The 15,140-nt window shown below is 51.4% G+C and overlaps 1 protein-coding gene and 1 long non-coding RNA gene across 4 annotated transcripts in view; one reads left to right on the plus strand and one right to left on the minus strand.

The window, feature by feature from the left end:
• The window catches only part of GARNL3 (GTPase activating Rap/RanGAP domain like 3), a 57,184-nt gene extending 51,160 nt beyond the window's left edge, over positions 1 to 6,024 (minus strand). For 2 of the 3 annotated variants that reach the window (XM_075772643.1, XM_075772642.1), the window contains exon 1: positions 5,675 to 6,024. In XM_075772643.1, the coding sequence (XP_075628758.1) occupies positions 5,675 to 5,748 (74 nt within the window). In that variant the 5' untranslated portion in view covers positions 5,749 to 6,024. Of the gene's footprint in view, positions 1 to 5,330 lie in introns of all 3 variants that reach the window. The other variant, XM_075772646.1, reaches the window with a different exon arrangement.
• Positions 6,025 to 6,727: 703 nt separating this feature from the next.
• LOC142604654 (uncharacterized) lies at positions 6,728 to 8,576 on the plus strand. The gene is made up of 3 exons (XR_012838506.1): positions 6,728 to 6,799; positions 7,322 to 7,623; positions 7,741 to 8,576. It is a non-coding gene; the product is annotated as an uncharacterized LOC142604654 (long non-coding RNA).
• Positions 8,577 to 15,140: the final 6,564 nt, after the last annotated feature.

The raw sequence follows: 15,140 nt of genomic DNA on the forward strand, positions 1-15,140 counted from the left end.
CTTATTAAAGTTACAACTCACTTGGATCTTCTATAAGCGAAGTTTCCAAGATATTGACACCTAGGGACAGCTTCACAATGGAGCCTGTGGCAGCAATTCTGTCTAAGCGAGTCTGCGCCCTCCACCAGTTACTTACTCCTCCTTCTGTGTCACAGCATCACCCTTTGCTGTCAATTCTGCCATTGTGTTTGAGGAGTCACGCTAGCAGCTGCTCAGTAAAGTAACTTGGAGTTAAAAAAGAAAAAGAAAAAAAAAGTCTTTCAAAAATGGTAGGGAGAGATTCTTTTTTGGTTAAGAAGGGAATTAACAGGATACAGTTGGATTGTGAGTTCAATGATAGGTTGATTTGAGCAAAGTGCAAGCATGAATAAAGTGGTAGAACCCAGCATACTATTATTTTGAAACTCACGTCATCGCATAGGACCGCCTACAAGCTACATGTCCCACAGCTGCTCAGTTTGGCAAATGGCACCTCAGGTCCAAATCAAAAAATCATACCCATACACACCCAGCCTCTCACCAAAAAATGGCTGTTATTCGTAGAGAAGCGTATCTCTGTCCACAGGCGGTTGATGGCCGTATCTAAGTCTGTAACATAATGCCCAATGAATAAAATTTAAATATGTCTTTTTTTTTAAAAAAAAAAAAGTTTTTACCCCCAGTGCTAAAATACAGAGAAAATTCCATGCATGGGGCACTCTTGGAGTAACCTCTCTTCGTGGTTTCTCCTGCACACTGCCTTTTTCCTCATACAGGTAACTGTAGCATTTCATAGTTCTTCCAGCTAAAAATAATACCATCAAATTTAAATCAGAAACATTTAACAATTTTTGGAATAATTTTCCTTCATTAACTATATTATTGTGCTTTTACGCAATGTTAAATGTATGGACATGGGTTAATCATCTACAGTCTGTCCCCTAACAAATCCTCAAAGCTGACAGGAGATAGGAATCTGCACCTTAGAAACTACACCTTTGCTTTTAAAAATGAAATCGAAAACCCCCTATGTCTACAGGTAAGAAACTCCATGAAGATAACCTGTTAATAGCTGCAAACAATGCTTTGTATTAGTTAACTGTATCACTGAGTATTGTTTGTGGTTTTGAAGGATTATCTGCCATGCATGGAAAAGATCTTCCAGTTTTGGAAATCAATGGAAATAATTGGGTTTAGCCCAGTAAAATAATACACTGTAAAGAATATCTTACTTGTTTGTAGACTCCCTGTATAGAGCTCATTACATCATAACTTAAATGTCCGAACACAAATCCAACCATGTGCCACTTGAAAGTAAATTTCAACTAGTAACACTGTAAACTCAAAGCTGACTGCTTATGTATCAAGAAATACCCTAAGGAATCTAAGTATGCATACCCAGTAAAATATCTTAAAAGGAACTTCTACACTAAAGCAACAAAAACATTTCTTGACAGAAATACCAACAATAACACCTACTCAGTATTTTGCACTCAGCCACAACTTTCCTTCTCTCTAAACATATGGATTGCTTTACAAGATTGCAAAAAATGAGGCTTCATTTCTCTTGCTCCTTCAGAAGAACCTACTGCCATGGAAATAATGAAACAGAGAGAACCTTCCACTTAAAGTACTTAATTTCCACTTTAATGTAGTTGTCATTTACCCCATTCCTCTTCCCTTCTGTGCACTAGGTATAACACAGAGTTAATATGAATACATGCACTCACTCAAACCTAAGTATTTCCTCTGCGGTGCCCCTCTGTCATCCTGAAGAATGCCAACTTTTAAAACACAACCACTCTTTCAAACGGCAAAGAAACATACCCCTCTTTTGCACAGATCTTAGCAATGGCAACAACAGCTTTTTCTCATTCAGTTTCTAAGTATGTCTCCTGAAACAGAAAGCCTGAAAAAGTTCCGAGCCTGTCTTACGCTGTACTTAAGTATTAACAGCGCGCTAAAATTCCAGCCAGGGTGGAATGCAAGCACAAAGCCTTTGCATGAAAAAGAGCCACAAAAATGGAATTTTTTTTTTTAAATGTTTGCAGAAAAAAAACCCATTTCTGTAGTATGCTGTAATTTCAATGCTGCAATAAATCTTGAACACGACAAAACCCCACAATATTCTTTATGCAAAGGGCTGCCTCCCTTACAACATGCTGCCAGCAGTTCTTTTCCCGTTTTCTCAAATAACAAGCACACAAAGACAGAAATGAGAAAGGTAGTAGCAAATTAAGAAAATAGTGTTTAAAGAGGTACGCTGCAAATGCATTCATCGGCTTGGATGCTGTCTAGCTAAAATTTGGGATTCCTGTTGGCAGCTTTTAGCAATGATAGATGTTTCTAGTATTGTGTTGCACGATGCAGCATGTCTCTGCAGTAAGAGGCTGGCAGAGGCACAAATAGCAGAACTGCCTTAGTTTTATTTGTAATTACTTTTGATTCTATGCCAAGTTCCATACTTCCCCCAAAAGAAAAAACCCCACAATATAATATATAAAAATGGATTTTATAAGCATATGTGCTGAGAAACAGAGAGAGAATATTTAAAGAAAGGGACAGACAAAAAATTCCACAGCCCTTGAATTATAAAGAAGAAAGTCCGAGAAATAGAATTATGGGAATACTAAGAAAAAGAAGTTATTCACTGGAAAAGATACGGGACAGTAATAAACCTGAAGGTTCATCAAAATGAACATCTACTTTCTTTGTTTAATTTCCAGAATTACATCTCCTTTAATCTGCTTCCACCTTTTATAATAGCATGGGCCATTCAAGTGCATTTTGTGTGGATTATATAAAGACTGACAAAGAGCTCAATTCCCCAGACTTGGGGTATCTGTACTGTCAGTGATTTCACACAGGGCTATTCTTCTGTCAAAACAAGGACTCTTCATCATTACTTAAGGCATTGTAAAACAAGTTTACTTTCTAACAAACTTGAGGACAGATGACATCCTCAGCACCTTGCAGACAACGAATATACTTTGAAAACAACTGCAGACTCCTAGACAGGAATACAGCTCATCTATTTCAGCCTGACAAGTAACGCTACAATTAAGATTTCAAAATAACTCTATCAATCCATTTTTTCTTTTCGACTTTCCTGAAAGACCACAAACTCACTTTTAGTGACACTTTAAAAGGATGAACTTTCCCTTTCTAGCAAAACTATTTTGTAACTCTCCACTGGTGATGTATCTCCCATGTTCTTCCGAAGCACGCAGTGCAACATACTTACATAACATGCAATGATCCAAAAAGAGAAGATATGTTCGATTTCCTTTTATTAGACAAAATCAAAACCACTCATCTTTTTCACAACTGGATAGCTACGAAAAGAAAAGAAAAGAAAAGAAAAGAAAAGAAAAGAAAAGAAAAGAAAAGAAAAGAAAAGAAAAGAAAAGAAAAGAAAAGAAAAGAAAAGACAAAAGGACAAGACAAGTCTGGAAGCAAAGTTCTCAAAAGCAGACTAAGCCACAAAAATTGAAGTCTGAAGTTTCGGGTTTTTTCTTTAAATGTTTTCAAAAAAAGTAACGGGTCATGAAAACCCTGGGCACATACAGGACTAGAGTAAGATGGCTCAAATTCTACTTAAGTCCACATGGACCTTCAATGTATTTAGCCAGTTAGGGACTTAGGTAGAAATCAGACCACTCGAATCTCGACCAGAAGGTGTGCATTACCTTCTATCTAGACTTAAACATTTCTAGCACACAGCCAAACTTTACTCACCGTTACTACTTCCAAGCCTTCCCCTTCACACTGTGCATTCAACGGACCTGTGCAGACCTGAAGTGGCACAGGCTGGCCACTGCCTGGGCAAATTTGAGATTCTAAACTCAGCGTACCATACTTGCCATCTCTAAAGGCTTTCACAAGCAAGTCTGCTTGCAAAACAACCGTATAGAATGAGAGACAAAGTACTTCACGTAAGCTCTTAAACTATATATATATTTGATCTTAAAAATTACAATGATTGGCGCAGAGGAAGTAGGAAAATAGTTTATGCTTAGCAAAATAGGTTTCCAGAAAAACCTACTAGTACAGTACTAGGGACACAGAAGGAGCAGACCCTCAGCTGCTTCTTATGACCCTGCTGTGCACTGATCATTTAATGGATTGTAAAGGTATAACATAATTTCAGCCATCTGCAGAGAGTTTTCTGTGGAAAGTACAACTACAGGATGCCTCCAAGTAATAGAAACTAGTCAGTTCCAAGACAGCCAAGCAGGCAGGTCAGATTTGCTGTGGAATGCTGCTCTCAAGTCAAGATGCCATGCCAGAACGCCTTCCGTTCACGCTAGGCGACTAAAATAGTAGGCTCGCATGGTGACTTGCTTGCCAGATGAAAAGCGATGGAATTCAAGATGCATCTAGACAACATTGTGCTGAATACTGAGGAAAAGCCAGTCATTGCAGTTTGTGCACAGATGAAATATTAAAATAAAAATTGTACTTAGAAGTAAGAAACTAGAAGAGCCACAATAGCATTCTCTGAAGTGTAGTCAGCATCACATTTGACCCCAGGCAGACAGGCAGAATCTCAGTGTGCAGTGGAGAATTTGGTATATGCATGACAGTTCTGGCTTACTAGAAATGAGGGGAAAGTTCTTGCAATGACACAGCTGATGGAAAGAGGGGTGAAAAATCCAAATAAAATCCAGTAAAGCAAGTAATCCCCCAACCAGCATGCTAGCTGTTAGGAAAAAAACAACAACCAAAAGCAAATCCAACATGGGGATAAAACTTAAAAGAATATTTTTAAGAAGGCTAATGCACAAAATGAGTAACTTATGGAGAAAAAAACCCCATGACCATTAAACTGTATTTCTTCTGGGGGAAAAAAAATTATATTACATAGCTAGAACTAAAGTAATTATCTTCTAAACCACACTGGAAACTTCACAAGATTGACTGAACTCTAGCTGTTTTTGCAGGTAACTGGTTGAGCCAGTCTTCTCCATAAAAACAATTATTCACTGTAATTAAAGTATTTTAAATACCTCAGCAAAGCAGTGGATCAAGAAAAAAAAAAAAAACCCAAACAAAAACCAACCAGTTTTTAAGAAAACAATATAACACCTTGCTTTTAAAAAAATCCTAAATTTCCCAAATGGAACAATTCACCTGTACAGATCTTAGTACAGTTTTGAGTGATTTCTAAGGCAAAGTTAAAGGATAAGAATTTCTTTTCCCATAGGCAAGCATTTCTTATGTTTCTGAGAAGAGGTGCGCGTACCTATCCATACATACACACACGACATAAGTACAAATGAATACATATAGAACACGGACGTCAACAAAAGAAAACGTAGCCTTATCAAGGGTTGGAGGTTCCCCCAGACCTCATTCGGAAGAGTTCTTCAGAGACTTTCTGTCTGTTGGTTTATTTAAGACAAATCTCTGAAGGCGTTTTCTCTGTTTCCTCATGTCTCAGGGTCACCATCCGGTCGGGCAGGCCGCTGCCGAAGGACGAGGAGAACGCGCACCTCGCCCGCCCCTCCCAGCCCGGCGGTTTCGGCACCAGCCGGCCTCGCCGCCCCTCAGGAAGCTCAGCTGAGGGGCCGCCCGGCCCCGCCACGCCCGCGGCCTGCCCGCTGCCCGCGCTCCCGGAGCGGCGGTGGTTCCGAGCGCCACCCCGCCGGCCGAGCGCCCGCTTCTCTCGGACGCTCCCGAGCCAGGTAGTTACCAGAGGACTCTCAGAGGCGCCGGGCACCAGCAGCAGCTGGCGGTGAAGCTGCCCGGCGCCCCTGAGAAGGGCATCGGGACCCCCTCTCGCCGCGGCGCCCCCACGCTCCCGTCGATTTCGGCGCTCCCCTGCTGACGCGGACCAGGCGAGCGCACGGTGCCGGGGGTGCGCTGCGACTCTCCCGCCTCCTCCGCTGCAGCGCGGCGCCTCGGCAGCCCGGGGGCCCTCGGCAGCGGACCAGGGCTCAGGCCGCGAAGCCCCGGCCCGCGCCGGTCACCGGGTCCTAGAGCCCGCGGGTCCACGGCGGAGGGGGCGCAGCATTAGGCAGCTGAAGCCTGGCTTCTGTCATGGTCCCGGCCAGGGTCAGTTTCCCGTTAGCTGAGTTCCCCCCCCCGGGCTCTGGAGGGTTTTTATCCTGTCTTGGCTGGACGCAGCTTTCTGAGCGGTCTGACTGCAAATCCGCTGTGCTGCTGCTTCTCCCTGGGTAACGGGGCGGCAGCACGGACAGAAACCACCACCAGAATTTCAAAGCAGTCAGATGCAAAGGACTGAAATGCCCCAGCCGCTTGGATGCTTTTTGGTATAGAGGCAATGCATATTGCTGTCTGGGCTGCGAGTGGGGAAAGGGCAGAGAAATTTAAGCCGTGCACCCGCAGTTAGCATTTACCGCCTTCGGATGGCATAAACCGGGCTGAGGTAGCAGTCACCGCCCGTCCCACTGAATGCTCAGGAAACGATCGTTAAGGTGATGCTGCTGCCCGGCGACCAAATTTCGGTACTGCAGGTCCCGATCCGCGCACGCGTGGTAGGTCTCTTCTCTGCGTTGGCCGCCGCGCCCGGTGCTGCTTCCCGGTAAGGGAACGCCTCTGCCCCCCCCCCCCCCCCCCCCCCGTGCGCCGTGCCGAACTGCAGCGCCGGTGCCGCCCCGGGCACGTGCTGCCCCGCCGGGTGTTCGCTGCTGCTGCTGCTGCTGCTGCTGCTGCTGCCGCCTCGTGGCCCAAGCGCGGTACTGCAGCCCGGCGTTCGCGCGCCGGCTCCGGCCTCTCCGGCGCATGCGCGGCAGCAGCATGGCGGCAGCCTGGACGCCGGTCCCGGCGGCGGGTGAGGGCCGGGCTCAGCGGTGAGGTGAGGCGAGCGAGCTCCGGCGGCGGGTGCAGGCTGTGTCGTGCCCGCTGGCAGCCCGGGGGTGGCGGGACGGGACGGGAAGGTTCGAGCCGCCCGCTGCGGCAGGCTGCCGCTCCGCTGGAGGCGAGAGCCGGCTCAGGGCAGCCCCAGAGAGTGTCCCGGGAGCTGACGGGGGGGAAGGGGGGCAAGAAGGCGGACACAGCCTGCCAGGCACAGGCGCTGGGCGCCTCCCCGGAGCTCCTCCTGAGCCTCCCCCGGCCCCGCTCAGCCTGTGCAGCAGCCCCCAGCTCCAGCACCTCTCCTGAAGCCTGTCCGGCAGCCCCGGGCTGCCCCAAGCCCTGGCGTGAAGGCGGCAAGCTGGCCCTGGCCTGTGCCGTTTTCTTCCTGAACGGGGGTGCTGGCGGCAGCAGCAGCGCGGGGAAAGAGCGGCGTCTGCGGAAGCCCCTGCAGAAGGAGGGGGGGTCTCCGGCCAGGGCCGACCTCCGGTAGTAACGGCCGCTGCTTTTTCTTTCCCTCTCCCAGGCCGTGCTGAGGACGCGGTCGCCTGTTCCTCCCTCGGGGATGCCGTTGACTGCACCCGCCTCGCGCTCGCGGGGCTCGTCCGTGCCTGGCCTGGCTCTCCTCGTGGCGTGGGGGCGAAAAGGGAGAGGCGGCGGAGCGCTTACCGGCCCTGGACAGGAGCTGCCCTAAGGGAAGCTGGAACGGCCAGAGAAAGGTAAAGAAGAAGAAATGGAAGGCCATCTGGCCAGCCGCTGCCTCAGCGGGTGAGGAACGATCCCTCTTCACGGTCTGCGGCAGGTCAGGCTGCCAGCGTGCACCGCAGGGTCTGCATGGTAACCCAAACCACAGTATGTTTTGGGCGGAGGTTGCACGGGCTGCTTTGGGGGTACATGGTGGTTGTTGGCCAGCAGGCCCTAGAGTCCTTCTGTTGTATTTTTCAGGTGCCAAGGGACGATTTGGATCCCCGCAGAAAATCCTCAAGCAAGTTTTGCCGGAGCATCCAAGTAGTGGTGAAGAAGGAGCGGTGCATGTAGCGAGGCATCTTCCTTGGCTTCCGCTTCTGAATGCGAACTCTTCGGAGCCAGGCGGAGCGGCGATGCTGTTTTGAGGCACGTGGTGAGGGCGTTGCGCTGCTGGCTCTAGGGTTGGGGTGATGGCCCGTTGTGGCAGGCGGGCGGTAGAATGGATGTGTGAGGGGTGGAGTGAGGGTGAGCGTGTGGCTGTGCTTAACTCTGTGTGTGTGGGGGGGTTTATTTCAGGTTCAGGAAGTTAGTTTTGCTTTTTGAAATTAGAATTAAAAAAAAACAGATGGGGGATTATTTTTTTTCCCCCCTCAGCTGGGTTTTTTTCCCCTGGTCCTGGCTACTCTGCGAGGGGATGTTCATTGCCAGAGTTTGGAGGAGGTCCGGATTAGGTCTGGAAATAACAAAAAAAAAAGAATTATCAGTAAATACCTGCTAGTAGTCACTACTTCACAGTACACTAGCAGTTGTAACCGCAGCATGCCATTAAACAGTCACCTATTAAATTTCTGAAAAAAATTTTTTTCACCACCCCACACATATACAAATATATGCAAATTACCCCGTCAGCTCAAACCACACATACGTCATAATGACCACAAAACAACTCGCCCACCCGACCCAACTCATTACTGCGAAGTACTAAAAAAAACCCAAACCACCCGTAAAACCCACACAGCCCAGACATGAAAAATGACAAACGGCCAACAACACGAACATCATCCAAAAAAACCACTGCAGGTAATAAAAAACCCCATAAAGAAACAAAAAGAAAGAAGCATTTTTGCAGCAACACATGACAACTCCACTAATCACCATAAAAATCAGAGAAAAGACTGGGACCTACAGAACCATAGACAGGACGGCAGTCACCATAGACAAGAAGTAAAACTCGTCCCGTCCAGCAACACGACGTCAGTCTCCATGATCCCCAGTCCTCCAAGCCCTCTATTTTAGAAACTCTATGACCGGAAAAGTTACTCCATGGCCGGAAGTCCTCTAGGAACCAGGAAGTCCTCCAACTCCCCCGGAAACCTACTCTCTATGACCAGAAGTCCTCCTGCCGGACACCGGAAGTGCGCCAAGTCCGACTAGAAACCTTGTCCCGATTGCCCGGAAGTCCCCCAAAAAGCCAACTAAACCAGTCTCTATGACCGGAAGTCCTCCAGGGACACCGAGAGTACTCCCATTCCGACTAGAAACACGACGCCCCGTAACCGGAAGTGCAGTCACACACCCGGAAGTAAGCCGTTGTGCACATTTAAAATCACAAGCGCAGCCGAGGGCGGGGTGGAGGGTGAGGGGTGGGGCTGGGCCCGGGGGTAGGGTTGCGGTTAGGGGTTACGGTTACGTGTTCAGCTGGGAGGCTGGACGCTGGTCAAGGGCGAGAGGGACAGTAACCGACTCTTTGGACTCTTTCTGCAGCCCCAGTGTGAGTGGGGCTGTGCGAGGGCCGCTGAGGGAGGTTTGAGGCCAGGCAGCCCTTTTGGGGCTGGCACCTTTGGCCTAGGAGCAGGGGCTGGACGTTTCCAGTTTGCAGTGCGGGCGCTGATTTTGGTCAAGAGGGACGTAAGGTGCTACGTTGAGGCCTTGCGTGTCTATTAGAGCCCACAGCCCCAGTGTGAGCCTGTAACCGAACGGATAATCACGGTGATGGGAAGGGAACGCTCTGAGCAGAACGGTGTGGCGATAGGTGGGTGATTGCGTTTCATTTGATGTTGCTAACCAGAGTGTGGCTGCTAATTATGTCCATCGTGTAGTCCTAACCTGACTTTAACAATAGAGTAGGTAAAACATGTAGTTGGCAGTGGATGCAAGTAATATTTTATTTTCTGTCAAAATCATGTCCTTTGAATGAACTTTGTTCATTATAATCTAATTATAATACCAAACCACACCTCCAGCCTAAAAGCTATCCACCTCCCAGGTATGACCACCCCTCACTGGGCATGCTCTTTGAATTTCTTTAAGTCTATAGCTTTAAATCAAAGCAAGAAAGTTCTTTACCAATCACAATAAGGTAACTATGTGATGTAAATGTAATTTTGTAACCTAAGGGTATAAATGTATAGGGATTGAAGACTAGGTGTGCATGTTAGGAGGAGAGATCCCCCACGCACCCAGCACTGAATAAACCAATATTGGATTTCTAAACTGCATTTGGGTTTGGAAAGTTTTTATTGCTGTTTGAGTGGTAACAACCTCACAAACTCCAGATGGGACACCAGAGACCGTGCCCACTAAACCAGCGTGACACACACTTCCCTTATCACCATGGACACCAACTCAAATTGAGAGCTGTGGTGAAAAGTGATGTTCCCAGCTCCTTCTTTCGCTTCCTTTGCCAACTCAATTTCATTTATCTCAGTTATTTCTACCCAGGGGTATCGTTTGCCAGCTCAACACGAAGGGCCTAATTCAGCTTTGAGACCTGGGCTCAGCCAGCAGCAGAAGTCACCAGAGAGCGGAGTAGCGTTACCTACTGCCATTGCCACTCAACAGCCTCTGTAGAGGGAACCTGCCAAACACTGCTAAGAACTAAACCAGGGCCAGAGCACCTCCAGGTCACAGCTTCATTCCTGCCCTGCAGGAGCAGCAGACAGCTTCCACCTACCAGCAGGACAGGGGATGCGAGAGCAGAGCGCGGTATTTCTCCGGGAGCACAGAAATGGTAAAGAGCAAAGGGAACGCTCCACCCATACAGGATGGCTGAGGGACACGTGCCCAGGGGACCAACAGCCCCCGGCAGCACGGTACGAGAGCAGGATGCGTGACACCGGGTACACAGCTAGGACACCGTCCCCTTGCATTTCAACTGGAGGGGAACTGGGCAGCCCACAGGTGTCACAGCTCCGCTCCAGACCAAAGGAAGCAACAGGGGAGCATATTTCAAAGGCATTCCACCCTCCGCATTGTACGTGAGCCGGGCTGTGACTGCGATAAGGCAAACACTCACAATAGCACACAGGAATTCAGTCCCCAAGGCCTGTGACTCAGACTCAGCCAGAGTGGCTGAAGTTCCTCCTAGAGCCCTTTAAGTTCCCATTTTAAGGTACATGTTCTATTAATCAGGACTGCTTAATAAGCTGCAGCTTCTCCCCCACTCCCACCCTGAACAGCCTTTCTTGGGCAGAGAGACTTTTCTAAGCCAATAAATTCAGCAACCCAAGTCCCAGCTACCTGCAAGACAACCTGAGCAAAGCCAGATCCTTCCTTGCTCCCCAAAAAGGCATCTCCAAGCAGCAGGCCAAGCTCTCACTGGGCTGTTTAAGTGCTCAACACCAGCTGCTCTGCCTGCTGAGGCTGGGAAGAGGCTGAGGGATGCTCACGCCTGCCCTGGATGGGAGAAGCAGGCACCTGCTCTCCAGCAGGCTGAATTCCTTCCCCGCAGTCCAGCGCATTAGAGGGTAAAACTAGGTTGAAACTAATCCGTGCTGGATTAGACTTGCCACCTTGATGCACGAGGCTGAACAATGTGATTGCCGTTCCCTAGGAAAAGGGAAACGGCCAAGAGGAGATCCCAGAGGAGCGTTTCAGGCTGGAAGAGAGAATTCAGTACTAGGACTCAGCTGTCCTTCAGCAGCGCGCATGCACTCAGGGTGCTGCCTGCCAAAGACCCTTATCCCAGCGAGAGCTCTGGGGTAGAAACCAGCCAGGAAAACAAGGCTGGGGGGAGCAAAGCGATAGGATGAGAGATTAAACCCAATAGGAATGTGGCTTGATAGGTTTTATTAGGAGCACTTTACTGGTTTGCAGCCCTGGGGCTGTTCAGGGCTTGGGAACCCTCTCCCTGGCTCCAGCCACAGTATCAGCCCAGGTTTTACCTATCAGCTCTGTGTCAGAGGGAGGTGTGAGCCGCTTCGCTGCACTCCCACTCACAGCAAACTCCCCCACCACCAGCATGCTGAGCTGGCAGAGCAAGCAGAGCTGCTACAGCACAATGGCTCCTCAGGATCCATGGGCAGCCACTACTCATGCTATCTGCAGCTTGATTTCTAGCTGCTCAAATCCCCTCTCCTAGCACTGAGCCAATACACAGGGCAGCAAGGACATGAACAAGCAGCTCCCACCTCCATCAGCTGGAAGTTGTGTAGCTTGTTTCACTTTTGTCATCCAAGCCTCACCCAAAGAGAAAGCCTGCCAGAAGCGATGGTTGCTCAGGGGAGAGCTAGGAGCCTGTGTGGGAGGAAGAGCGGCCCCCAGCCCTGGGGCACAGCCACATCCCATCAGCAGCATCCCGGGAAGCACAGCTTCCCAGACTCGGTCCTACAGCTCCCACCAGCTGGAGGATCACGTACCCACCCTGTTCTTGAGCAATGCTGGAGGACAGCTCTCAAGAAGCAGAAACTGCAGCAATAGGTACAACACACTCCATTCCTCCCCAACCCAAGGAACACCACCACCTTGGCTACGGGGGATGCATTGGACCCACCTACACGCCTCCCTGGCGCAGGGCATGTCCCGTCTGCCTTCCAACAGCAGGTTTCAAAGGCTCCTTTTTAGCCAAATGCTCTTACTCTACACCTTATGTCGCAGCACCTCTTTTTCCATGGCACCTCCTGGTTTCTAATCATGTAATTCCTTCTCCAGTGACCTACATAAACTTCACCTCCGCTGTTGCACCCCTGCCTGGAGGAACACGTTGACACTTTTCACTGCCCGGTTAATGCGAGGGCAAGGCAAGCCCACCATCTCCTCCAAGCTCTCATCTTGTGCAGCTCTGTGATTTCTTCACCTCTAACACCAAGGGGCCACTTGCTAGATCAGCAAGTGACCACCAACCCCCCCTAGAAATGACACTCAATATCCCATCGTTGATTGTTTCAAGGTTAAAACCTTCTTTTCACCCTCAGAACCACTGTTGGCCGGGAGGGATGCCAATGGAGCTGCCCTGGCAGGCCATGCCAAGCAAGAGATGGGGCAAGCCTGAAGCTCCTGAGAGAGGACCTTGCCTGACCCCAGCATGAAGGGCACGAAGCCCAGCGTACTTTGCACTAATCCCGGAGCTGCCATTCCCCCTGCCCAAGGCTTGCGAGACATCCAACCATCCTGGACCTCCCCATTCAATGACTACAGTTAAAAACTAGAAAGGCTTCAGTCAGACTCTTCTGAGCAGCAGAAACTCCTCACTCCTGGGAGAGGAGATTGAAGTGCTCAATATGGCGTAGGGGAGGTTGAAGCCCTCTGGGAGAACGGTAGCTCCCATTCTTGCTGGAGCACATTCCCAAAGGGACTGTCACAGTAGCCGGCCACTGAGCAACCACCGGCACACAGCGGCCCTCTCACACCTGCGAGGGCAACAGCACAGGCAAAGGGGATGGAGAGCACCCCCCCCCCCAGAGCCACCGCCTGCCTCCCCGAGCCGGATTTCCCTCCGAGGGGAGCACAGGCAGAGGCCGGGGGGGGGGAACGGGGACTGGGGACGGAACGACACAGCTCCGCCCGGTCCTGCCTGCTCCCTCCTCTCCCCCGCCCGGCACCACCGCAGCCCCCTTCCCCATCCCGCACCTCCTCCCCGCGGGGCTGCGCCCCCCAGCAAGGGCCGGCTCGGGATGGGGGGGGGGCGGCGGGGGCGGCCCCACCTTGTTCATCTCCTCCAGCCGCCCGTCCTGCGGGGCCCGCCGCCACCCGGCACGGAGCCCCCACCGCCCCGAGGCACCCTGCGCCCGCCGCCGCCTTAAGCAGGACCGTGCCGGGCGGGGCCGGGCGGTGCCGGGCGGTGCTGGGCGGTGCCGGGCTGGGCGGTGCTGGGCGGGGCCGGGCTGGGCGGTGCTGGGCGGGGCCGGGCTGGGCGGTGCCGTGCGGGCCCTCCGCCCCCACCGTTAACCCCTTCCCCGCCCCGCCGCTGAGAACGGGCGGCTGACGGCGACAGCCCCGCTCCGGGCCGCTTCTGCGGGGGGGTGCGGGGCTGGTACCCGCGGGGTGCAGCCAGGCTCCTGCTGGAGAACGGCGAGGGGCAGAGCGAGGTGGGGAAGCGGCGGAGCGGCAGCGCTCCCGCTCTGACTCCAGCGGCCGAGCCCCCGACGGGAGGGACGCGGCGGGATGGGAAGGGACAGTCTCCTTCCAGCGCCCACCGCTCGCCGTGCACAGCGGCTGGGCCCCCGGGAGCACCCCTGGGGTCCGCTCCCGAGCCACCCCCGGGGCAGGTGCACCCCCCGGCACCGCCGCCTCGGGGCTCCCCGCTCGGGTAGGGAGCAGTGAGTGCGGGGGCAGCTTTGCGAGCTGCTGTTCGGGAGCAACTGCGCGGTGCGATAAAGCACAACGGCTGGCAAGTCGCTGCTGGATGAGCCCTGGAGCACAGGCAGCAGGACAAGGCATCTACGGCAGGACAGGCGGGACCGACAGACGGGACCAAGCTGGTGCGTGTCCTGGCCAGGATCTAATGTGGGAAGTTGCAGTTACCCCCCACACTGCCCCCGCAATCTCAGCTAGACGCCTTTTTCTAAAGACCTGTACTAAAATGGGGTTTAGCAGGAAGCGTCAGACAGTTGCCCCACGCCACCCCAGACACATTTCAACCCTGGGTGCAGCTGCCCCTGCTCTCTGAGAAAGCAGAAAGCGCAGGTACAGCGTGTGCCCCTCCTGCTGCCGTGCACTCAGGTGGATGGGCAGCTATGTATTATATTAAGGATTTTTAATGGATACAGCTCTAGGCAGGTGTCACCAGCTAAAAAAAAAGAGTTCCAGGGAGAGCAGGAGGGAGGATGAACTGCATCTTCAGCAGCAGGCACAAGGCAAAGGCTTGACATTTCTGTAACAGCAGCAAATTTGTGTGTTGATTGGAGATGTGTAATTGTCTTCCCAGGGAGATGGTAAGTGGCTGTGGCTCCCTGCCTTTCGGCCAAACGGAATCACGCTGTGCTCACTGCTACAAGGTTTTGCTTTTGCAGAGCTGTCCTTGGGCAGCGAGAGGGCAGCCCCTGCCATTACACTCCTGCAGTGCTGCAGCTCTGGCACACCACTCCTTGGGCACCCTTTTGCGCAGACTTAGGAGGGAGATGGGTTTGTTCACAGTAGGAAAATCCCAGGTCCCTTCCAGACCACTGGACCCACCGCAGACAACACTGGGGGGGTCCAACGTCTGTGGCAGCAGTTTTACATAACAGCGTTACAAAAGACTTCAGCAAACCTGATTTCCAGCAGTGTGAGCAGAAGAGCACAGGTAAAACGGGTTACAAAGTGCACTGAGCTCCAGCCTGGGGACTCATTTCTGGTCTTATGGGAGTGACTTCAGCTGCTACCGGGAGTCAGGGCGCAGCCGGCGCAGGGTGGGCTGAACAAGGACCTGGCTCTGCTGCCTGCGTGGCCCCACGGACCGG

The sequence above is a fragment of the Balearica regulorum genome, chromosome 20 (assembly GCF_011004875.1).
Source record: "Balearica regulorum gibbericeps isolate bBalReg1 chromosome 20, bBalReg1.pri, whole genome shotgun sequence".
In the NCBI taxonomy this organism is placed as follows: domain Eukaryota; kingdom Metazoa; phylum Chordata; class Aves; order Gruiformes; family Gruidae; genus Balearica; species Balearica regulorum.